At 39.5% G+C, this 26,025-nt stretch overlaps 1 protein-coding gene across 4 annotated transcripts in view; it reads left to right on the top strand.

The window, feature by feature from the left end:
- The window catches only part of LOC128645248 (E3 ubiquitin-protein ligase TRIM11), a 114,334-nt gene extending 88,712 nt beyond the window's left edge, over nucleotides 1-25,622 (top strand). For all 4 annotated transcript variants that reach the window (XM_053698107.1, XM_053698116.1, XM_053698090.1 and 1 more), the window contains exon 4: nucleotides 23,928-25,622. In XM_053698107.1, coding sequence (XP_053554082.1) covers nucleotides 23,928-25,004 — 1,077 coding nt within the window. In that variant the 3' untranslated portion in view covers nucleotides 25,005-25,622. The remainder of the gene's footprint in view (nucleotides 1-23,927) is intronic.
- The last annotated feature ends 403 nt before the right edge of the window (nucleotides 25,623-26,025 follow it).

Genomic DNA, 26,025 nt, shown 5'->3' with positions numbered 1-26,025 from the left:
TCCTGAATTTCTGTCCCGTAAGGGGGTGGATAAATTCATCACCTTTTATCATATATTGCAACTAGAGCAATTCAGGCAGGGAAAATAACCATTTTTCTCAGAAGTGATATATCCTAATTTAGATTTCTTTTTAGAGCCAACATCAGCCTTAACAATTTTGTCTTTTAAACTAGGAAGTCTAGTATAGGCTGGCATCGGCGGTTGGCGGAATGCTGGCACCCCAGGGTTGCACTCTCTTAGGACATGCCAATGCTTCCTAACAATCCTTTGAATTTCTGTACTGCAGGCACTGTACTCACACACAAATACCATCCTGTCAGGGTCCTTTCTCTTATGGGTATTTCCACTATTGACCCTGCCATCAGGTAACTGCACCACCCTATCAATAGTTTCCTGAATTAAACTAGGAGGATAACCTTGCTGCACAAATCTGGTACCCATCTCCTGAAGTCTCTGTAAAGCCAAAGATTCATCTTTTACTATCCGCTTTACTCTCAACATCTGACTATATGGTAATGATTTCACCAAAGCAGGTGCATGGGCACTAGAGAAGTGTAGGAGGCTATTCCTATCAGTATCTTTTCTGTACAGATCAGTTTTTAACAGGGAACCCTCTTTATAAACTTTGGTATCAAGGAAATTAATTGACTCCTCACTCCAAGAAATCATGAATTTAATACATCTTGATGCCCTGTTTAATTCCCTCACAAACTGTTGAAGGGATCCAACGTCGCCCCACCAAATGCCAAATACATCATCTATGTAGCGCCACCAGGTGGCGCCACATAGAATAAAAAGTTCATTTTCATATATAAATCTTTCTTCGAAAACATTCATGAAAATATTGGCATAGGTAGGAGCGACGTTGGACCCCATAGCAGTCCCCTGTTTTTGTAAAAAATAGGAATCCTCAGAGAAAATAGTTGCAGTACAGTATAATTTCCATTAACTCAACAATAAACTGTTGTTGTAAATCAGTGAACCTATTACTCTTTCCAATTACATATTTAATAGAGTCTAACCCACTACTGTGGGGTATCGAGTTATAGAGGCTCACGATGTCTAAACTATACAAAATACATTTATCCATATTCCCTGATAGGCCCTCAATCTTTGTCAAAAAATCATTGGTGTCTTTAATATATAACATAGCCTGATCTACAAATGGCCTCAGGAGTCTATCAAGTTATAAGGATATGTTGGTAAAAATAGAGTCAGTGCCCGCCACTATGGGACATCCAGGTGGGGTCCCCAAGTTCTTATGGACCTTTGGGAGAGTGTAAAGCACTGGTATAGTGAATTCCTCTTTAATAAGATAGTTCCTAGTCTCATTGTCAATAATCCCGTTCTGGAATGCTCTCTGTATACATCTCTTTATGTCACCTAAGATTTTAGAAAAGGGGTCAGATGTTAAAGGCATATATACATCATATATACATATATTGGGATTTAATTTCATCAATATAGTAACCCCTATCTAAAATAACTGTAGCCCCGCCCTTGTCAGCTTGCTTGCAAATTAACTCTTTATTATTGCAGAGTGCTTGTAAGGCTTGCTTACCCGAAACGTTGTTCTATCTATAACCTGCTCCCACTATGAGACAATAAAGGAACTTTTTTGGATGATAAGAAGTGGTGCCGCTGCATTCTTTGTAAGTTATATATTTTTGGGATTGTTGCAGTGATCCTGTGACAGTGTGCAAACACCTGAGGGTCTGAGTTCTGGATATTGACTGTGTTTATTTATTTGAAAAGGAAGGCATCTAGGCTTTTGTTTGGGTTCAGAACTCTGGACAGCACTTTTTTATTGGTGGATGAATTTATCCACCAATCAGCAAGAACAACCGAGGTTGTTCACCAAAAATGGGCCGGCATCTAAACTTACATTCTTGCATTTCAAATAAAGATACCAAGAGAATAAAGAAAATGTGTTAACAGGAGTAAATTAGAAAGTTGCTTAAAATGTCATGCTTTATCTGAATCACATAAGAATAAAATTGGATTCAGTGTCCCTTTAAGGGTTTATTGGGTGGGTTTTAGTTTTAGATTAGGGTTTGGGCAATAGAAAAAGAGCTAAATGCCCTTTTAAGGGCAATGCCCATCCAAATGCCCTTTTCAGGGCAATGGGGAGCTTAGGTTTTTTTTTAGTTAGGATTTTATTTGAGTGGTTGGTTGTGTGGGTGGTGGGTTTTACTGTTGGGGGGTGTTTGTATTTTTCTTTTCAGGTAAAAGAGCTGATTTCTTTGGGGCAATGCCCCGCAAAAGGCCCTTTTAAGGGCTATTGGTAGTTTATTGTAGGCTAGGGTTTTTTTATTTTTTGGGGGGGGCTTTTTTATTTTGATAGGGCTATTAGATTAGGTGTAATTAGTTTAAATATCTGATCATTTCTTTTTTTTTTCATTTTGTGTAATTTAGTGTTTGTTTTTGTAATTTAGGTAATTGTATTTAATTTAGGTAATTTATTTAATTGTAGTGTAAAGTTAGGTGTTAGTGTAACTCAGGTTAGGTTTTATTTTCCAGGTAAATTTGTATTTATTTTAGCTAGGTAGTTAGTAAATAGTTAATTACTATTTAATAACTATTCTACCTAGTTAAAATAAATACAAACTTGCCTGTATAATAAAAATAAACCCTAAGCTAGATACAATGTAACTATTAGTTATATTGTAGCTAGCTTAGGGTTTATTTTATAGGTAAGTATTTAATTTTAAATAGAAATTATTTAGGTAATGATAGTAATTTTTATTTAGATTTATTTTAATTATATTTAAGTTAGGGGGGTTAGGGTTAGACTTAGGTTTAGGGGTTAATAAATTTAGTATATTGGCGGCGACGTTGGGGGCGGCAGATTAGGGGTTAATAAATGAAGGTAGGTGGCGGAGATGTTAGGGGTGGCAGATTAGGGGTTAATAATATTTAACTAGTGTTTGCGTGGCGGGAGAGCGGCGGTTTAGGGGTTAATATGTTTATTATAGTGTGTCGGCAATGTCCAGAGCAGCAGATTAGGGGTTAATAATTTTATTTTAATGTTTGCGATGCGGGAGGGCCTCGGTTTAGGGGCTAATAGGTAGTTTATGGGTGTTAGTGTACTTTTTAGCACTTTAAACTAATAAGGTATATCAAAGCGCCAACTATACGAAGACTGGGTCTGGACCAAATGCAATATTATCAAACGATTACAATAAACAATTTATTGAGTGCACAAATAAGTTAGAAACATGGATCCATGTATAAACAATAAAATTTATACAACAATAATAGCTAAATGAATAGTTAAAACAAATAGTTATGTAACAGATATAGCATTTAAAATTGTGCAAACATTCCTCTTAAAAATATTCCTAAAAAATTCAAAATTTAGTATAAGGCTCACAACAGAAATTCAACTTTGTGTTTACCACATACACATACACAAATTTATACAGCAATAATAGCTAAATGAATAGTTAAAACAAATAGTTATATAGCAGATATGGCATTTAAAATTGTGCAAACATTGCTCTTAAAAAATATTCCTAAAAAATTCCAAATTAAGTATAAGGCTCACAACAAAAATTCAACTTTGTGTTTACCACATACACATAATAAGTGACGTATATTAGTCAGTTATATAATATTATCTAACCAATAATGTTCTTGATTCTATGCAATGCTCCAAAATATTGCCAATAGTAACTAATGTGTAAGGCTCTGAGTATGACCTTTAACTGTTTGTTTAACACATTGTCAAGTAAAAAATATTGTGACAGCAATATGCCAATGTAAAAAATGTGTATCAAAAAATTGTGTGCAAAAATTAGTGAACAAAAATTATTAATGGTCAAAAAAATAGGTTGATCTTCAAAAAACGTGAATTAAGAACAAAGATTGTGAAAAATGAAAAACCTAAAATGTACAAAAACATTGTGGTGTGTTCAAATAGTAACAAATAGAATGATAAACCACTCTACAGAGGTGCGCTACAACAATCACAGTCCTTTTCCTTGATAGCAATCAGATGTCCACGGCTGCTCTCTCAGGGGAAACGATAAAAGACGAAAGGATCCTATAACAGGAAAGAAGAGGCGCCAATAGGGTGATAACGAAACAAAAATGGTGAGATCAAAAAAACAAAGTCGAAGTACTCACAAACGGAGCGGCACTTACGAGTGCCAAGATCAGCAGACCGGGACCTGTCAGTCGCCCGGTAGACCACACACGGCAGAGAACGCCAACCAGTCACGTGAATCCTCAGCCAATCCAGGAAGATCCGACGTCCACACCTTTCTCCAAAGGATCTGTTCACCAATCAGGAACACACCGCTGCTCACACCCTCCTCCCAAAGCTCCAACCAGCAGGATTAAACAGCAGGGGATAGGCAATTACGGCACAAGCGGTAAATATCCAAACAGGAACAGAATTTGAACGTTTAAAAGGCCATAAAATTAGGAGAAAGACTCCAAGGGGTACATAAAAGAAATTTATTTAAAATATATAAAAGAAACCAGCAACGCGTTTCTTGGCTGCACAGAGCCGTTTCATCAGGCTGTAATTACTATTCATTTAGCTATTATTGTTGTATAAATTTTACCTGTGTATGACCAGGAAGCAGGAAAGATGGAGCTGATAACAACATTTAATTCTTGGTTAGATAAGTGGTGCAGGGAACGAGGATTTGGTTTTATTGGCCATTATAGCTCTGTTTGGAAAGATACTAGGTTATTTAGGAGAGATGGCTTGCATTTGGATGCTAAGGGAACAGAGTATCTGGGAGAGGAGTTCAAATACTTTATTAGAAATCATTTAAACTAATAAAGGGGGGTAGCATTAATATATCCACCTGCCCCCCACAGCATGCCAAAACTGTTAGTCCAAGTAACAATTCTAGAAATTCTAGTAGAAAAATTCTTCGTGCCATGAGCACAAATGCTCGCAGCTTAGGAAATAAATTACCTGAACTCATTTCAATAATGACTAGGGACAACTTGGATTTAGTAGCTATAACAGAAACATGGTACAATGATTTGCATGACTGGGACATAGTCATACCTGGATACAGGTTATTTAAAAAGAACAGAGTAGGAAAGAAAGGTGGAGGAGTTGCTTTGTATGTAAATGAAAATATAAAGGTTACTGAAATTGTAGGAACAAATGATGAGGTGGAAAGTATTTGGGTGACTTTGGAAATTGGAGATAAAAATGTTTTTAGAATAGGGGTTGTATATAGGCCTCCATTGCAGGATGAAAAACTGGACAATCTGTTATTAGATGAAATAACCAAAATGACCATGAAGGGTAAGGTTATAGTACTGGGGGACTTTAATTTGCCAGATATAGACTGGAAGATTCCTTCTGCTAGATCGGATAGAAGCAGGTATATTCTTGAATCTCTGCTAGGGGAATCACTTGAACAATTAGTCAAGGAACCAACTCGTAAGGAAGCTATATTAGATCTAATACTTACAAACAGTGATACAGTTTCAGATGTGTCTGTAGGTGAGAACTTAGGATCCAGTGATCATCAATCTGTTTGGTTTAGTATTCATGTTCAGGAACTGTCCACCCAGACTAAAACAAAAGTTTTAGACTTTAGGACGGCAGATTTTTCATTAATGGGAGAATACCTAAAAAACTATTTAAAGGGGAAAACACTTATTACAGGGGTTCAAGAACAGTAGGAATTTGTGAAAGGTGCCATTTTAGATGCAACCGCACACTGTATTAGACATGTCTGTAACAGTAAAAGAAAGCGGAAACCAATTTGGTTTTCCAAAGAAGTAGCACATGCTGTAAAGACAAAAAAGATAGCTTATAAAAATTACAGACACACACAAGCAGATGATGATAGGAAAATATGGAGACTCCAACAAAAAAAGACTAAGCAGTTAATTAGGAAGGTTAAAGCTCATGCAGAGGAGAAGATAGCACAGTCAGTAAAACATGGGGACAAAACATTCTTTAGATATATCAGTGAAAGAAGAAAAAATAAGGTAGGAATAGTAAAATTGAAATCAGTTGATGGTAGAATAATAGAAGGAGATAAGCAGATTGCAGACTGTCTCAATGATTACTTCTGTTCTGTTTTCACTAAAGATTGTGAAGATACAATGTCTACATTAAGGGATGCTACGCAAAATAGAAACAAGCTTAACAGTAATCTTTTTACAGAGGATGAGGTTTTGTTAGCATTATCAAAAATAAATGTTACAAAGGCAGTGGGTCCTGATAATATTCATCCAAGGGTTTTAAAAGAACTTCGATCAGTGCTAACTGTCCCATTAACTGATCTGTTTAATCAGTCACTATTAACAGGAGCTGTCCCAGATGATTGGAGAATAGCAAATGTAATACCTCTTCATAAAAAGGGCAGTAGAGAAGAATCTGGCAACTACAGGCCAGTTAGTTTAACTTCAGTAGTAGGGAAATTAATGGAAAGCCTCTTAAAAGAAAGAATTATGACTTACATAAAGACAAACAATTTAGAGGACCAAAATCAGCATGGTTTTACTTCAGGGAGATCATGTCAGACTAATCTAATTGACTTCTTTGATTATGTAACAAAAGTATTAGACAAGGGAGGAGCAGTTGATGTAGCATATCTAGATTTCAGCAAAGCATTTGACATCGTCCCACACAATAAACTTATTCACAAACTATATCTCCTTGGTCTAGATTCAAAAATTGTGAACTGGGTGGAATGCTGGCTTAAGGACAGAAAACAAAGTGTCTTAGTAAATGGAGTTCATTCAGCAGAGGGGGCTGTTACTAGTGGTGTTCCTCAGGGGTCAGTTCTGGGGCCTGTTTTGTTTAACATATTTATCTGCGATATCAGCAAAGGGCTACAGGGGAAAGTATGTCTCTTTGCAGATGATACAAAAATTTGCAACAGAGTGGATGTTCCAGGGGGGGTAGACAAAATGAGAAGTGATATACAACAATTGGAGGATTGGACAAACGACTGGGATCTAAAGTTTAACACAGCAAAGTGTAAAATAATGCATTTAGGGAAGAAAAATCCAAATGTTAATTACAGACTCAATGACACTTTACTGACTGTTACAGACGAGGAACAGGACTTGGGAATTATTATTTCAGATGATTTAAAACTTAGTAAACAATTTAGTAATGCAGCGAGTAAGGCTAGCAGAATGCTTGGATGTATTGGTAGAGGTATTTGCAGCAGAAATAGTAAGGTTCTTATGCCACTTTATAGATCATTAGTTAGGCCTCATCTTGAGTATTGTGTGCAGTTCTGGAGGCCATATCTTCAGAAGGATATTAACAAACTTGAATCTGTGCAAAGGAGGGCTACCAAAATGGTACATGGTCTAAAAAATAAAACTTACCAGGATAGGCTCAATGACCTAAATATGTATAGCTTAGAGGAGAGAAGGGAAAGAGGTGATATGATAGCAACTTTCAAGTACATTAAAGGGTTTAGTAAAACTGAGGCTGTGGGTATTTTACATAAAATTGAAAATTCAAGAACAAGGGGTCATGAGCTCAAGCTAAAGGGTAGTAGATTCAGGAGTAATTTGAGGAAGCACTTCTTTACAGAACGAGTGATTGATTTATGGAATAAACTTCCTCAAGAGGTAGTAGCAACAAACACTGTGGGGGACTTTAAAAATGCATGGGACAAGCATAGGGCTATCCTACGAACTAGATAAGTTTATACTGTTAGGTAAGGTCGGGCAGACTTGCTGGGCCTATGGCTCTTATCTGCCGTCAATATCTATGTTTAAATGTGATTGTTTATACATGGATCCATGTTTTTAACTTAATTGTGCACTCAATAAATTGTTTATTGTAATCGTTTGATAATATTGCATTTGGTCCAGACCCAGCCTTCGTATAGTTGGCGCTTTGGTATACCTTATTAGTTTTATCTTTCCATTTGACAACTAGGTGTCAAATTATCAAAGCCAGAGGTCTTATTTAGTAGGCGCTAGGTGTACTCCACTATCAATACTTTTTAGCACTTTAGTTATGAGTTTTATGCTACAGCTTTGTAGTGTAAAACTCATAACTACTGACTTTAGATTGCGTTCTGAATCTTACGGGATAGGCTGTACCGCTCATATTTTGGCCTCCCAGAAAAAGCTTGTAATATCGGCGCTATGGAAGTCCCATTGAAAAAAGACTTTACGCAAATTGCGTAAGTTAATTTGCGGTACGGCCAGAAAAGTGTGCGGTGCCCCTAAATCTGCAAGGCTCGTAATACCAGCGTTAGTGAAAAAGCAGCGTTATGAGCCTTAACGCTGCTTTTTTACTCATACCGCAAAACTCGTAATCTAGCCACATGATTTTTAACATTAGATTGGGAACATTAACTTACCTTAAAGGGACATTAAACATTAGATAAATGCTAGATAGCAGAATGCATTTAAAGAAAAGAATAACATGTAGATGTATTTTTTTAAAGTTTCATTAGTAGATTAAATAATGACAAAATAAGTGTAAAGTTTTAGGGCTAGATTACAAGGGAGCGCAAATGTATTGCATGGTTATTGCTATCGCAAGCTTGCGGTAGCAATTAGCGCTTATAAAATTAACCAGAGATCCGATCTCTGTTTAATTTTATACAGTTGTATGCAAAAGTTAAGGCACCCCTGACAATTTCCATGATTTTCATTTATAAATAATTGGGTGTTTGGATCAGCAATTTCATTTTGATCTATCAAATAACTGAAGGACACAGTAATATTTCAGTAGTGAAATGAGGTTTATTGGATTAATAGAAAATGTGCAATATGCATCAAAACGAAATTAGACAGGTGCATAAATTTGGGCACCCTTGTCATTTTGTTGATTTGAATACCTGTAACTACCTAGCACTGACTAATTGGAACACACAATTGGTTTGGTGAGCCCATTAAGCCTTGGACTTCATAGACAGGTGCATCCAATCATGAGAAAAGATATTTAAGGTGGCCAATTGCAAGTTGTTGTTCTCTTTGACTCTCCTCTGAAGAGTGGCAAAATGGGGGCCTCAAAACAACTCTCAAATGACCTGAAAACAAAGATTGTTCAACATTATGGTTTAGGGGAAGGCTACAAAAAGCTATCGCAGAGATTTAAGCTGTCAGTGTCCACTGTGAAGAACATAGTGAGGAAATGGAAGACCACAGGCACAGTTCTTGTTAAGGCCAGAAGTGTCAGGCCAAGTAAAATATCAGAGAAACAAAGGCAATGGATGGTGAGAACAGTCAAAAACAGCCCACAGACCACTTCCAAAGACCTACAACATCATCTTGCTGCAGATGGTGTCACTGTGCATCGTTCAACAATTCAGCGCACTTTGCACAAGGAGAAGCTGTATGGGAGAGTGATGCGGAAGAAGTCTTTTCTGCACACACGCCACAAACAGAGTCGCTTGAGGTATGCAAACGCACATTTGAACAAGCCAGCTTCATTTTAGAAGAAGGTGCTGTGGACTGATGAAACAAAGATTGAGTAATTTGGTCATAACAAGAAGCGTTATGCATGGCGGCAAAAGAACACAGCATTCCAAGACAAACACTTGCTAGCCACAGTAAAATTTGGTGGATGTTCCATCTTGCTGTGGGGCTGTGTGGCCAGTGCCGGTACTGGGAATCTTGTTAAAGTTGAGGGTCGCATGAATTCCACTCAATATCAGCAGATACTTGAGAATAATGTTGAGGAATCAGTCATAAAGTTGAAGTTACGCCGGGGCTGGATATTTCAACAAGACAACGACCCAAAACACTGCTCAAAATCTACTCTGGCATTTATGCAGAGGAACAAGTACAATGTGCTGGAATGGCCATCCCAGTCCCCAGACCGGAATATCATTGAAAATCTGTGGGGTTATTTGAAGTGGGCTGTCCATGCTCAGCAACCATCAAACCTAACTGAACTGGAGATGTTTTGCAAGGAGGAATGGTCCAAAATACCTTCATCCAGAATCCAGGCACTCATTACAGGCTATAGAAAGCGTCTAGAGGCTGTTATTTCTGATAAAGGATGCTCTTCTAAATATTGATACAATATTTCTGTTGGGGTGCCCAAATTTATGCACCTGTCTAATTTCATTTTGCTGCATATTGCACATTTTCTGTTAATCCAATAAACCTCATTTCACTACTGAAATATTACTGTGTCCTTCAGTTATTTGATAGATCAAAATTAAATTGCTGATCGAAACACCCAATTATTTATAAATGAAAATCATGGAAATTTTCAGGGGTGCCTAAACTTTTGCATACAACTGTAAATGTGCCCCAAAATACTGTGTAGTATATTTTATTAAAATAACTGCACTAGGCAGTATTTTGGGGGTAAAATTGGTGGGAGTGGGTGTTAGAAAAAAAAAATAGCACTGAAAAGTGCCTTTACATAGTGGTATATGGGAACTGTGTATTCCCAGTAAATATATATCTATGTATATGCTTATATATGTATTATTGCACTATTAAAATGTGGATCAATTGTTAAAATTTCAGTTTGAAACTGTATTTAAAGGTTAATTTTTCAATGTCAGTGGTGCCCTCTAGGGGTACCAATGTATATAAAGTGTGTTAAGTCATGATTAATGGAACATATCCCGAAACGTTGCTATGCCTGCTGACATTTTTGCTTGAATAAATCTTTGACATTAATGCTGCCTTCTCTGGACTTTTTCCTATGTTTGAGGGGTGGTAGGGTGGGACCATGCCCTCATATGATGCTTGGGAGGGGGAGGGAGGTACCATACCCTCATATAATGATGGGAGGAAGGGACCATGCCCTCATATGATGCTAGGAAGGGGTTTGGAGGGACAATGCCTTCATATGATACTAGGAAGGGATTTGGAGGGACCATGCCTTCATATGATGCTTAGGAGGGAAGGAGGGACCATGCCCTCATATAATGCTTGGAAGGGGGGAAGGAGGGACCATGTCCTCATATGATGCTAGGAAAGGTTTTGAAGAGACCATGCCTTCATATGATGCTTTGGAGGGGAGAGGGAGGCACCATGCCCTCATATGATGCTTGGGAGGGAGGGACTGATGCCCTCACAGTGATGCTTGGGTGGGAGAGAGTGTGAGGGACCCTCACACTGATGTTTGAATAGGAAGGAGGGGGAGGAACTGCCCCTCACACTGATGTTTGGATGGTAAATACCCTCAATACACTGATGCTTGGGTGGGAGGGACCCTTAGTACAGGAAAGATGTTTGGGTGGGAGGGATGGACCCTACATAAAGATAAAATGTTTGGGAGGGATACTCCATACCTACAGGTTTTGGGGTCAATTTTGAGAATTCCAGCTGTTATGTCATTCCAAATGGGTCCTGCACCCTTTTCCATAACGTGACTAAAAATCCTCTTTCAGAAGTGTGGTGCGCAGGTACAATAAGCGGCCTTCTGATTAACAAAAGCAAATGGTATACCCGTACATGTTTGCTAATTCTGAAAACAGGGGATCCTAGAAAAGCTTTTGCAAGCATTTTTATCTTATGACTGCACAAGTTATATGTAAATAATTTCCGTGAGAATCCCAAGGTTTGTGAAAAAGTTAATGTTGTTTATTTTTGTATGATATTTTGCATACATCTGACTGCCAAATGGATTCATGAAATATGCAAAAAATGGGCCTAGATCAGTACCTTGGGTTGTCTACTTTATAAATAACTATGGTTTTGGGGGTCAGTTTTGATAATTTGGGCAGTTCTGCTATACCAAATGAGAGTTACACCATTGCAAAATTTTAAAATGTGGTATACATAGCTGCTGATAAAAACCTTAAAATGATCAAAAATAATGCAAAAACATAAATTATGCTTACCTGATAATTTCATTTCCATCTGTGGGAGGAGAGAATTAAGAACCTGGTCACCAGGAGAAGGCAAAGAGACCCCAGCCAAAGGCTTAAATACCTCCCCCACTCCCCTAATCCTCCAGTCATTCTGCCAAGGGAACAAGGAACAGTAGGAGAAATATCAGGGTATAAAAGGTGCCAGAAGAATAAAATTTAATTTAGGTCTGCCCACCGGAGAAACAGGCGGGAACAGTGGACTCTCCTCCCACAGATGGAAATGAAATTATCAGGTAAGCATAATTTATGTTTTCCATCTTAATAGGAGGAGAGTCCACTGCTTCATTCATTACTTGTGGGAACAAATACCCAAGCTCTAGAGGACACTGAATGAAAAAATGGGAGGGCAAAAAGAGGTGGACCCTAAACTGAGGGCAGCACAGCCTGCAGAACCTTTCTCCCAAAATCTGCTTCCACCGAAGCAAATGCATAAAATTTGTAAAATATGTAAGGAAGACCAAGTAGCCGCCTTACAAATCTGCTCCATAGAAGCCTCGTTCTTAAAGGCCCAAGAAGAAGCTAGAGCCCTAGTTGAGTGAGCTGTAATCGTCTGAGGAAGCTTATGTCCCGCTGTCTCATAGGCCAGATGGATCATGCTCCTCAACCAAAAAGACAGTGAAGTGGAAGAGGCCCTCTGCCCCCTGCGCTTCCTTGAATACACAACAAATAAAGACGAAGTCTGTCTGAACTACTTCGTAGCCTGAAGATAAAACTTCAAGGCCGGAACCACATCCAAATTATGAAGCAACCTTTCCTTAGATCAAGAAGGGTTAGGACACAAAGAAGGAACTACTATTTCCTGATTGATGTTACGATTCGACACAACCTTGGGAAGAAATCCCAATCCAGTGTGAAGAACAGCCTTATCAGCGTGAAAAAACAGGTAAGGAGGCTCACATTGCAAGGTTGCCAACTCAGAGAATCTACGAGCCGATGCAATCGCCAGTAGGAATATGACTTTCCAGGAAAGAATTTTAATGTCAAGAGCATGCATAGGCTGAAACGGAGCCCTCTGCAAAACCTTAAGAACCAAGTTTAAGCTCCAAGGAGGAGCAGAATTTCTAAAGACAGGTCTGATCCTAACCAGAGCCTGAACAAAAGACTGAATGTCAGGAAGCTCCGCTAGCTTCTTGTGTAACAGTACAGATAAAGCCGAAATCTGTCCCTGGCGGCAAGACCCTTATCCAGACCATTCTGGAGAAAAGCCAAAATCCGGGATACCCTAACCTTGTGCCAGGGATATCCCCGTTCCTCACACCAGGACAAGTAGGTCCTCCACACCTTATGATAGATGTGCAGAGTGACTGGCTTCCTGGCCTGAATGAGAGTATCAATCACTCTCTCAGAAAATCCTCTCTTGGCTAAGACTAGACGTACAATCTCCACCCAGTCAACCTCAGAGAATCGAGATTTTGGTGTAGAAATTAACCAGCAGATCTCTACGACAGGGTAACCTCCATGGAGGAGAAAATGACATCCCCACCTGATCCGCAAACCACATTCTCCGCAGCCACGATGGAGCAATCAGAATAGCCAAAGCTTGCTCCTGCTTGATGCGGGCCACTACACGAAGAAGAAGAGGCAACGGTGGAAACATGTAAAGTAGGTTGAACTCCCAAGGCACCGCTAAGGCATCTATCAGCTCTGCCTAGGGATCCCTGGACAGCGACCCGTATTTGGATAGCTTGCAGCTGAATCTGGACACCATGAGATCTATTTCCGGCGTCCCCTATCTGTTGCAGATGTCCGTGAACACCCCAGGGTGTAGAGACCATTCCCCTGGATGAAACGATTGCCTGCTTAGAAAATCCACTTCCCAGCTGTCCACACCTGGAATGTGGATCGCTGAGAGCGAACAATTGTGGCTCTGCCCAATCCAGAATCCGAGATACTTCCCTCATGGCTAGGGAGCTTCTCGTTCCCCCCTGATGATTTATGTAAGCCACCGAGGTAATGTTGTCCATCTGGAATCGGATGAATCGGGATGATCCCAGAGGGGGCCAAGCCCTCAGAGCGTTGAATGTCGCTCGAAGTTCCAGAATATTTATCGGTAGACTCGATTTGTTTCGAGTCCACCTGCCCTGTGCCATCCTGGCACCCCAAACAACTCCCCATCCTGATAGGCTTGTGTCCGTGGTCACACTCTCCCAGGATGGTCTCAAGAAGGACGTCCCCTGGGACAGTTGTCCCGGATGGACCCCCAGGGATTCCCTCGTTCGGTTGTCCAGAGATACCTGTTGGGATAGGTCTGAGTGATCGTCGTTCCATTGTCTCAACATGCACAACTGAAGAGGTCTGAGATGGAACCTGGCATATGGAATGACATCTATGCTGGATACCATGAGCCCAATTACCTCCATACACCTGGTCACAGATGTCCTTGATGAGGTCTGAAGGGCACGACAGCTGGACGCAATCTTGCAATGTCTCTGATCTGTCAAGAATATCTTCATGGATAAAGAATCTATTATCGTACCCAGGAATTCCACCCTGTTGTTTGGAACCAGGGAACTCTTCCCTTCGTTTATCTTCCATCCATGGGATCAAAGGAGAAGAGCCCCTGAGTGCTCCTCTGCCAGACTGCAGGACGGAGCCTGGACCAGGATATCATCCAGATAAGGAGCCACTGCAATACCTCTGGCTCTCGCCAGACTGAACGGTAGGGCCACAAACTGGAAGTGTTGGTCCAGGAATGCAAATCTTAGGAACTTGAAATGATCCTTGTGGATTGGTACGTGAAGGTAAGCATCCTTCAAATCTATTGTCATCATGAATTGTCCCTCTTGAACTAGGGGCAGAATAGATCTGATCATCTGCATTTTGAACGATGGGACAGACAGAACCTTGTTTAAGCATTTTAGGTCCAGAATTGGTCGGAACGTGCCCTCCTTCTTTGGGACCACGGAAAGGTTTGAACAATACCCCAGACCTCTTCCTGCTAGAGGCACTGGGACAATTACTCTGAGAGAGGAGAGATCCCTCACACATCCTAGAAAAGCGTTTCTCTTCTCTGGACTTGATGACAGGTTTGACAGGAGGAATCTGCCTTTGGGCGGATGAGTCTTGAATCCTATCCTGTAACCCTAGGCTTCGACTTCCAGAACCCAAGGGTCCTGAACGTCTCTTATCCAGGCCTTGGAAAAAAGAGATACTCTGGCCCCTACGCGATCCAGAGACGGATCAGGGGCCGTCCCTTCTTGCAGATTTTGTCTTGGCGGGCTTCTTGCTCTGCTTGGATTTGTTCCAAGAGTTAGCTGGCTTCCAAGATCCCTTGGACTGCTCTGTCTTCGCGGCAGGCTGCTGGCGTTGAGACTTGTCCGAACGAAAGGGACGAAAAGTAGACCCCCTTAGGCTTATTCTTCTTATCCTGTGGCAGGAAGGCACCCTTGCCACCCGTAACCGTGGATATGATAGAGTCCAGGCCTGGACCAAAAAGAATCTTCCCTTTAAACGGTAGGGAAAGTAATCTAGACTTGGAAGTCATGTCAGCAGACCACGACTTTAACCAGAGAGCCCTACGGGCTAAAACAGAAAAACCTGATGTCTTGGCATTCAGGCGAATAATCTGCATATTTGCATCACATATGAATGAATGAGCTACCCTTAAAGCCTTAATTTGTTCCTCTATCTCCTCTAGGGGAGTTTCCACCTCGACCATAGCTGATAGGTGTTCACACTGGCCAGTGCAGCGACCGCCGCTGCCAGTTGAAACATGAACCCCGTGAGTTGGAACATTTGTCTCAACATGGACTCCAATTTTTTTATCCATGGGCTCCTTGAACAAAGAACTATACTCGAGCGGGATAGTCGTTCTCTTAGCGAGCGTGGAGATAGCACCATCCACCTTCGGAATGGCCTCCCACACCTCAAGCTGTGAGTCCGGAACAGGGAACAACTTTTTAAAAGAACTAAAAAGGGGAAAAGAGTCTGAGTCGTCCTCATCAGCCGATAATCTGTCAGAGGGATGGATAGCTGTGTTTTACCTTTAGCTTGCGCTTATCAGGGCGTGGTAAGGCATTAAAGGCCGCAGAAACTGCCATTTGTAACTGATCAGCGAAATCTGGCGACCAAAAGGCCCCTCCCGCCAGAGGATTTTTAGTACCCTGGGGAGATGCGTGTGCAATCAGAGACAAGTGTAGGGAACGCACCTCGCGGGACGGAGAACCCTCAGAGATGGACGGCTCAGTAGTACTAAATATCTTATACTTTTTAGATACTGCAATTTTATCAAAGCATGTGGGCAGAGTTGAGCAGGCGGATCAACCGGAACCTTCTCACAATAGACACAATTATTAGGTTTTATTAAAGAGGGAGTGCCCTCTAATATATCAGAGTCCTCCATATCTTAGGCCTTTTTTGCGGACTAGATAAAATTAAATGGCACCTTTATATCCCAATGGCCGGGGCACTTACCACCTCCTATGACCCGGACCACAAAGAAAAAGCTTTGTCTCTTACAACTGCTGGTCAAGAATGAGGAAGTTAAAGAGGCCACACCCGGTCACATGGAGTGCCATGTAGGACCGGCCCTGCACTAGAGAGGAAGCGCACCAAAAAAGACCTGCGTCAATCTCTCGCTAGAAACTGACTGTTCACACACTGACAGAGCCTCATCTCACACATGATGCAGCATTAAAACACAATAAATAATAATATGCACAAATCCCCCCTGTTCAATAACCCCCTTTCCAAGGGTATTACCCTTGATTCCACACAGATAAAGGAGCGACACTGTGACCCTGTCTTCTTACGTTATCATATACAGTATGTATAAATGAAATGATCTTACCAGAATCTACACCGTGGAACAGGAACACGGTTTTTAAAGTGTGACAGGTTAGTAGCATCGCTCCTGACATGGACTTGAGTGCAGAAAAGCAGGCAGCTAAACTCGTCAATGCTGATTACTTATGGAGCTGTTAATCTGAGTCGGGATGGTTTCGCAGAAAGACTCTCCCTGCATCTCAGGACTCTAACATTCATCCATGCTCTCACTGAGAGGCTGACAGGACTACTTAAAACTCCAGTCCCATTTTGAAGAGTACTACCCGCAATAAGAGACTACTCCAAATCTTCTGACACTTCTCTGCCAACCTCCTGTGAAGAAATTCAAAGAATTACTGGGGGATGAGGGGAGTGGGGGAGGTATTTAAGCCTTTGGCTGGGGTGTCTTTGCCTCTTCCTGGTGGCCAGGTTCTTAATTCCCTCAAGTAATGAATGAAGCAGTGGACTCTCCTCCCATTAAGATGGAAATATATACAGTACATGTGTGAATCGGGGTCAGATTTTTTTCTACAGTTAGAAAGCTACAGGGTTTTGGGGCCTGTGATAATTAGTATTATTAATGTGTAATATTCACTTTTCCCTTATGGCAATATGGGGAGTTTCAGACAGGGCTACAGCCAATGCAGCTGCACCAATCTGTATGACATTTGGTATGGAATTGTACAAGCATCTGCTTACAAACCTCTAGATAGATCTGGAGGCATAAGGCCTCAAAGTCATGTTATTCGGTTGTTGCTTGCACATGAGCAAAAGACAAAAATGGTAGTTTCCTATATTTTTTTTACATATAAACGGCCAGATTACGAGTTTTGCGGTAAGAGGGGTGCGGTACTAACTTGCACGTTATTCTCACCGCTCACTTACCTACAGCGCTGGTATTACAGGTTTTTATCAACCCGGTGTTATTAGGCAAGAAGTGAGCGTAGAGCAAAATTGTGCTCCATACCGCACTCCAATACCAGCGCTGCTTAAGTCAGCGGTGAGCTGGTTGTACATGCTCGTGCACGATTTTCCCATAGACATCAATGGGGAGAGCCGGCTGAAAAAAAAGTCTAACACCTGCAATAAAGCAGCATAAAGCTCAGTAACGCAGCCCCATTGATTCCTATGAGGAAACTAAATTTATGTTTACACCTAACACCCTAACATGACCCTGAGTCTAAACACCCCTAATCTTACACTTATTAACCCCTAATCTACCGCCCCCCGACATCGCTGACACCTACAGTATACTTATTAACCCCTAATCTGCCGCCCCGACATCGCCACCACTATAATAAACATATTAACCCCTAAACCGCCGCACTCCCGCATCGCAAACACTAGTTAAATCTTATTAACCCCTCATCTTCCACCCCTAACATCGCTGCCACCTACCTACATTTATTAACCCCTAATCTGCCGTCCCCAACGTCGCCGCCACTATACTAAATTTATTAACCCCCCTAATTTAAATATAATTAAAATGAATCTAAATAAAACTTACTATTAATAACTAAATAATTCCTATTTAAAACTAAATACTTACCTAAAAAATAAACCCTAAGCTAGCTACAATATAACTAATAGTTACATTGTATCTAGCTTAGGGTTTATTTTTATTTTACAGGCAAGTTTGTATTTATTTTAACTAGGTAGAATAGTTACCAAATAGTTATTAACTATTTACTAGCTACCTAGCTAAAATAAATACAAATGTACCTGTAAAATAAACCTAACCTGCCTTACAATAAAACCTAACCTAACCCTACAATTAAATAAATTCCCTAAATTAAATACAATTAACTAAATTCAATGCAATTAGCTAAATTACAAAAAACAAACAAACACTAAATTACAGAAAATAAAAAACAAATTACAAGATCTTTAAACTAATTACACCTAATCTAATAGCCCTATCAAAATAAAAAAAGCCCACCCATAATAAAAAAAGCCTAAACTAAACTACCAATAGCCCATAAAAGGGCCTTTTGCGGGGCATTGCCCCAAAGAAATCAGCTCTTTTACCTGTCAAATAAAATACAAACAACAACCCCAACAATAAAATCCACCACCCACACAACCAACCCCCCAAATAAAATCCTAAATAAAAAAAAAACTAATCCCCCGATTGCCCTGAAAAGGGCATTTGGATGGGCATTGCTCTATTGCAGCCCAAACCCCTAATCTAAAAATAAAACCCACCCAATACACCCTTAAAAAAGCCTAACACTAACCCCCAAAGATCCACTTACAGTTTTGAAGAGTCGACATCCATCCTCAACGAAGCCGGGCAGATGGAAAGAAGTCTTCACCCAGACGGCATCTTCTATCTTCATCCTTCTGACGCGGAGCGGCTCCATCGTCAAGACATCCGGCGCAGAGCATCCTCTTCAATCAACGGCTTCTTCTACAATGAAGGTTCCTTTAAATGTCATCATCCAAGATGGCGTCCCTTAGATTCCGATTGGCTGATAGAATTCTATCAGCCAATTGGAATTAAGGTTGAAAAAATCCTATTGGCTGATGCAATCAGCCAATAGGATTGAACTTCAATCCTATTGGCTGATCCAATGACGTCATTGGATGACGTCATTTAAAGGAACCTTCATTGCAGAAGAAATCGTCGATTGAAGAGGATGCTCCGCGACGGATGTCTTGAAGATGGAGCCGCTCCGCGTCGGAAGGATGAAGATAGAAGATGCCGTCTGGGTGAAGACTTCTGCCCATCTGGAGGACCACTTCTGCCGGCTTTGTTGAGGACTTCTTGCCACTTGGATGAAGACTTCTCCCAGCTTCGTTGAGGATGGATGTCGGCTCTTCAAAACTGTAAGTGAATCTTCGGGGGTTAGTGTTAGGATTTTTTAAGGGTGTATTGGGTGGGTTTTATTTTTAGATTAGGGGTTTGGGCTGCAATAGAGCTAAATGCCCTTTTAAGGGCAATGCCCATCCAAATGCCCTTTTCAGGGCAATGGGGAGATTAGGTTTTTTTTATTTAGGATTTTATTTGGGGGGGTAGGTTGTGTGGGTGGTGGGTTTTACTGTTGGGGGTTGTTTGTATTTTTTTTGACGGGTAAAAGGGCCGATTTCTTTGGGCCAATGCCCCACAAAAGGCCCTTTAATTGTATTTAATTTAGGAAATTTATTTAATTGTAGGGTTAGGTTAGGTTTTATTGTAAGGCAGGTTAGGTTTTATTTTACAGGTACATTTTTATTTATTTTAGCTAGGTAGTTATTAAATAGTTAATAACTATTTTGTAACTATTCTACCTAGTTAAAATAAATACAGACTTGCCTGTAAAATAAAAACAAACCCTAAGCTAGATACAATGTAACTATTAGTTATATTGTAGCTAGTTTAGGGTTTATTTTACAGGTAAGTATTTAGTTTTAAATAGGAATTATTTAGTTATTAATAGTAAGTTTTATTTAGATTTATTTTAATTATATTTAAGTTAGGGGGGTTAGACTTAGGGTTAGGGGTTAATAACTTTAGTATAGTGGCGGCAACGTTAAGGGCAGCAGATTAGAGGTTAATAAATGTAGGTAGGTGGGGGCGATGTTAGGTGCGGCAGATAAGGGGTTAATAATATTTAACTAGTGTTTGCGATGCGGGAGTGCGGTGGTTTAGGGGTTAATATGTTTATTCTAGTGGTGGCGATGACGGGAGCGGCAGATTAGGGGTTAATACATTTATGTAGGTGGCGGCGACATTGGGGGCGGCAGATTAGGGGTTAATAATATTTAACGAGTGTTTGAGATGCGGGAGTACAGCGTTTTAGGGGTTAATATGTTTATTATAGTGGCGGTGATGTCCGGAGCGGCAGATTAGGGGTTAATAATTTTATTTTAGTGTTTGCGATGCGAGAGGGCCTCGGTTTAGGGGTTAATAGGTAGTTTATGGGTGTTAGTGTACTTTGTAACACTTTAGTTATGAGTTTTATGCTACAGCTTTGTAGTGTAAAACTCATAACTACTGACTTTAGAATGCGTTACGAATCTTGACGGGATAGGGTGTACCGCTCACTTTTTGGCCTCCCAGGACAAGCTTGTAATACCGGCGCTATTACAATCCCATTGAAAAAAAACTATACACAATTTGCATAAGTTGATTTGCAGTAATGCCAAAAAAGTGTGCGGTGCCCCTAAATCTGCAAGACTCGTAATACCAGCGGTAGTGAAAAAGCAGCGTTATAACCTGATAACGCTGCTTTTTCACTATAACGCAAAACTCGTAATCTAGCCGAAAGAAAGTTATTATTATCCCAAATAATAAATTTATTTTGCTAAATACAGTCATCAGAATTTAAAGGGATATGAAACAGTATGTTTCATTGTTGTAATAAAAAAGCACTAAACTTACACTTAAAGGGACACTGAACCCAATTTTTTTATTTTGTGATTCAGATAGAGCATAAAATGTTAAGCAACTTTCTAATTTACTCCTATTATCACATTTTCTTCATTCTCTTGGTATCTTTATTTGAAATGCATAAATGTAAGTTTAGATGCCGGCCTATTTTTGGTGAATAACCTGGGTTGTCCTTGCTGATTGGTAGATAAATTCATCCACCAATGAAAAAGTGCTCTCCAGAGTTCTGAACAAAAAAAAGCTTAGATGCCTTCTTTTTCAAATAAAGATAGCAAGAGAACGAAGAAAACTTGATAATAGGAGTAAATTAGAAAGTTGTTTAAAATTGCATGCTCTGTCTGAATCACAAAAGAAAAAAAATTGGGGTTCAGTGTCCCTTTAATAGAAACTATTGCAAGACATAATATTCATAATTTTAAATGGCTCTTACCTATTTCTTTTTTAAACTTAATTTGTGCAGTATCCATTACTTACTGTCACAGCCCTACAAGGTGGCTGTGGTCTCTACAGAAAGGTATATCTATCATAGTGTCATAAAACTAGAGTAACATGAGCTGGTTTACTATTAAGTGCATAGACTTGATAAACAGGGAGTTAGAGTTGCCAAAATATCACTTGTAAGAGTTTGATTAGCGAAAGTTATATATACAAAATAGTTTGTTTTGTAGCAAGATTTAATACCCAGAGTTATATGTGGAAATAATGGGATCTACAGATTTTGCAATTGATTCAACAGTGAAGTATCTCAATATTCAGAATAACACCTGAAAAGAGATATATGTTTAGTTTTTTCTTGAGGTTATTCAGTGGTAAATGTTCAGGTTCAGTAGAAAATGTGAGTAGTTAAGTTGGCTATCACTTTAAATATACAAGGCAGTTCATAGCAATGCTTATTGAAGTGAATATTCTTATAGTAGAGCTCAGACACACAAGGAAACAGTTATAAGTGGCGTTTTAGCTGAAGCAGAGTCACAGTTTATAACATACAGTTTACTTGCGGGTTTAAGTAGCGGTTTAGCTGAAGCACGGTCACAGATAATATTGAGCAGTTTACTTGCGGTGGTATGACACATGTAAACAGTTTAGTTTGCGGTTAGCTGAAGCAGGGTCACAGATATATCATGCAGTTTACTTGCAGTTTGTATAACACATCACAAACAGTAGCGGTTAGTTCATACAAAGTCACAGTATAGTTGCGGTTTGATTTGACAACTCTTGTATCAAGTCCGGATGATTCCGTTGTCAGGTATTGTATACAAACGGAAAAGCTGAGGTGAATGAAGATCCGCTACTGAAGGAAGTTAACCGCTACAGAGAACCAGGTTTCTCTGACAGTTAACCGTAGATCCGGAAGGAGAGGATAAGTGAAGGTTGAAACACAGCGTAGTGTGGAACAAAGTGTAAGTGTGGTATGAGCACAAGAAAGCTTGACTCCGTGGTAAACGGAAGTTTGCATAGAGACTCCTCACAGGAAGTTGCAATACAAAGTATAGGAAAAAATAATCAAGCAAAGATGTGTTCACAGGATGCAGATTTTATACAGGTGAAACAGGTGAAAGGAGGGGCTTATAGTGAAATATAGGTATTGAGGTAGAAGCCTTACACCCTGAGGGCAGGGGCTACACTGAGAATTTCTAAATGCTCATTTTGCAAGAAAACAAGTAAGCTGTCTGCTGTTTTTATACAATCTGTTTCTATTTATGTTTACTTTGATTTAACATATTTGTTTTTACTGAAGAAGCACTATTTAATATACCTTTAAAACCTGCAGTCCCCAAAAATTTGCTGTCATAGGCCCATGCGTATAGTGTTCTACATCGAGTATCTATAGATTTTTTACATTGATAATGAACACAGTGCACTGAATAATCATCACTATACAACGATAATAAACATACAGCATTTTATAATGATACTGATTATAAATGAACTGACGAAGAATGTTGTGCTGTACTAGTAATGTTACATTCGGTACAATATATAGCCATGGCATAGTAATGCATTTCTGTACACTGCTAATGAACATGTATCACTGTACAAGCTGCGGTGTATAGTAATAATAACGGGTATGGACATCAAACTGCTGAGTACAACTACAATAACATGGTCATTACTCACCATGCTATTATTTTCCTTCCTGTACCTGCAGCTGTTTTTAAAGCCGTTCTCTTATTTTAATTCATCACAGAATCCAGTTGGTAAAGCTCTGCATTTTATACCAGGCGCCGCCATCTTGCCTCTCGCGCATTGTTATATCCTGTGATAGGAGCAGAGCACTCTGACGGATCTGCTTTTTGACAGCTGTACCTTTCACTTCAGTTTAGCTCACATAATAGAGAACAGAAGAGTTACACTTTTGCAGGTTTTTGCGCAGTTTAAAAGATACATGACAAATACAAGCTCCAAGATGGCGGCGCCCAGTGTGAAGCTGAAGAGCTTCACTAACTGATACTTGTAAGGGGTTAAAATATGAGAATACATTTGAAGACAGCTGCAAGGGGAAAAAAATAGCACGGTGAGTAGTAACTATTCTATTGCAGTTGTACTCAGCATTTTAATGTCCCTTTAATATGCACTTGCATTATTAAATCCAATGCCACAATCGAGTGATTCACAATATTTCTGTAAGCAAACAAGCATAGAATATAGAATAATGCAAATAGAACAAGGGCTCGCTGACAATGTCATTACTAATTGCAGTAATTAGACTCACCAATAATCCTCTTGTTTGTAACACAAATAGCTGTTACTGCTTTCCTCATTTAAATATGTCCAGCCAGCTCTCTTAACTCTATCCAGCACTGCTGGTAAAAAATCCAGGAACTCCACTCATGTGACATGAAAAGACCCAAATCAATTTAGGTGGTGTAAAAAGAGCACATACATCCGAAGGTAGTAACTTAGTTGAAACTCCACGTTTATTCAATAGTTTTAAAAACAATAACTGCATATATAGATATGTCACTAACAACATGCACCTCTCCCCACAGAGCTCAGTGTCTCGTGCACATACTGATACAAGCAATTCTGGAAGCAAAGGGGAAATTGAGAAGCCAGAAATGTTATGGCAAGAATGTTATCTAATAAGTGCAGTCCAAAGGCAAGGCCAAGGCATGCTTAAGAAGGCCCTGCAATTGTTAGAAGACAATGAGAAGAAGATAACGGCAATACAAATTGATGCAGCACTGAACAGGGAGAATATTAGTAAAGCCTTTCAGGATCTACAAGATTTGATAGAAAATGAAAAAAATCTAAGGCTTAACCATAGCAAGAACAAAGAAGTGGAAGCTTTACAGACATTAGAAGCCAGAAACATGAGTTTAAAAAGTTTAAAATCATCAATTACAGATCTGCTTGAGACATTGGAATGGACAAAACGTAAAAGAGCCTCATCCAGAACTAAAAATCAAATGAAAGAGTTGAGTGCTCAGTTGGAAGAAATACCAGATTTAAAGGTTGAATTAGGAGGATGTGTGTCTTCGCTGCAGCTCAAGCAATGGAGAGGAATGAGACATTTTGTTAAACCAGTGTCAGAGTCTTTGCACTTTGACCCAATGACTGCACATCCTAACTTGATCCTGTCTGCAGATTTAAAGAGGGTTCGATTCCATTCTTATCCACAGATGGTTATGGCAAATAAAAACCGATTTGAACCAGCGTTGTATGTGTTGGGCCTACCTGTACTGCACTCTGGTCGCCACTACTGGGAAGTAGATGTGGGTCACAAGAGCAATTGGATTCTTGGTGTTGTTAAAGAGTCAGTGAATCGTAAAAAAGAACAGGATCTGAGCCCAATGAATGGTTACTGGGTTTTACGAAAGCAGATGGATTTTGTTTATTATGGCATTGGACCAAAACCTCAAAGACTGATATTGAGAACCTCACCCATGAGAATTGGGATCACTTTGGATTTCTTCAGAGGTCATCTGGCTTTCTATGATGTAGACAACTCAACCATGATTTTTGAGTTTGCCGAATGCCCTGTGGAGGAGAACCTATATGCTTTTTTTTGTCCAGGAGTCCCCACAAGGGAGGAAGATTGGTGCCCATTAACTCTGTGTACTTAAAGGGTCTGGAAGAACCAGTTGTAGAGTTGTAGGGCAATAAAGCTGCATATGAGTCTGGACATTTTAACATTCTTTACTAATTTCAGCCTTGATCTTACAGAAAGCTTAGGTCAACTAAAAAAAAAAAAGAGGACAATGGCTAAGCAACCTACATATCTATTGAACAACCTGGGAAAAATGTGACTAGAATTACAAGTCTGAAAACTTACACAGATCTTTATTTGCTATGCATGTTTTTTTTATTTTACGAACAACTTCCATATAACATAAATTTAATCCAAACTTGCACCATATAAAATGGAATAGGACAAATACCTAGTATCATAGAAAGAAAAACAATAAATTCCACAATGAAAAATAATTACACATAAATTATAGGCTATAGTAGTAAAAGCCTTCACTATATAAACTGTTTGTTTCTTTTCCCATTTAGATGCTCCTCAAACCAACTAGTCACAGTTAAAGATCTTTTACAAAATAGGGCACCCCTATTATCTGTATTCATTAGACCATCAAGTTTATATACAAAAATTACAAAATTATATAAGAATAAAGTGTAATTCTACTACAATATGAAAACCTGATGCAACCATGTAATTAAAGAAGCATTGTGATTTATGTCGGTCTGTCTATCCTTTCATGACATCTAAATGTTGTGGACTTGGTGAAAGAATATTTAGGATGTGTTGGTGTGCTGGATTTTGCACATCTAAAATTATTATTTTTAGTGACTGACTTGGTGATGCTTCGAAAGAGGAATGGGTCACAGTGCTACCATTTTTGTAAGCATAAATGAGTAGGAGATATTAGTAGATCTTCTTTATAACTGAACTAAACTGTTTAATAAACTACTGCCATTAAACCTTAGGTACCTTCTCAAAGCACTAGTTAAACTTTCAGATACAGAACATCATACAGTATCTATCAGAGCAAACAGGTGTTTAACTGGATTAGCTTTCCTAAATTTAAAATGAATTGCTAAATTACTCACTGAGCTAGACTCTTGATAGCCTTTTCATAA

Source organism: Bombina bombina, chromosome 1 (genome assembly GCF_027579735.1).
Source record: "Bombina bombina isolate aBomBom1 chromosome 1, aBomBom1.pri, whole genome shotgun sequence".
In the NCBI taxonomy this organism is placed as follows: Eukaryota; Metazoa; Chordata; class Amphibia; order Anura; family Bombinatoridae; genus Bombina; species Bombina bombina.
This window is presented reverse-complemented; position numbering and strand designations above follow the sequence as displayed.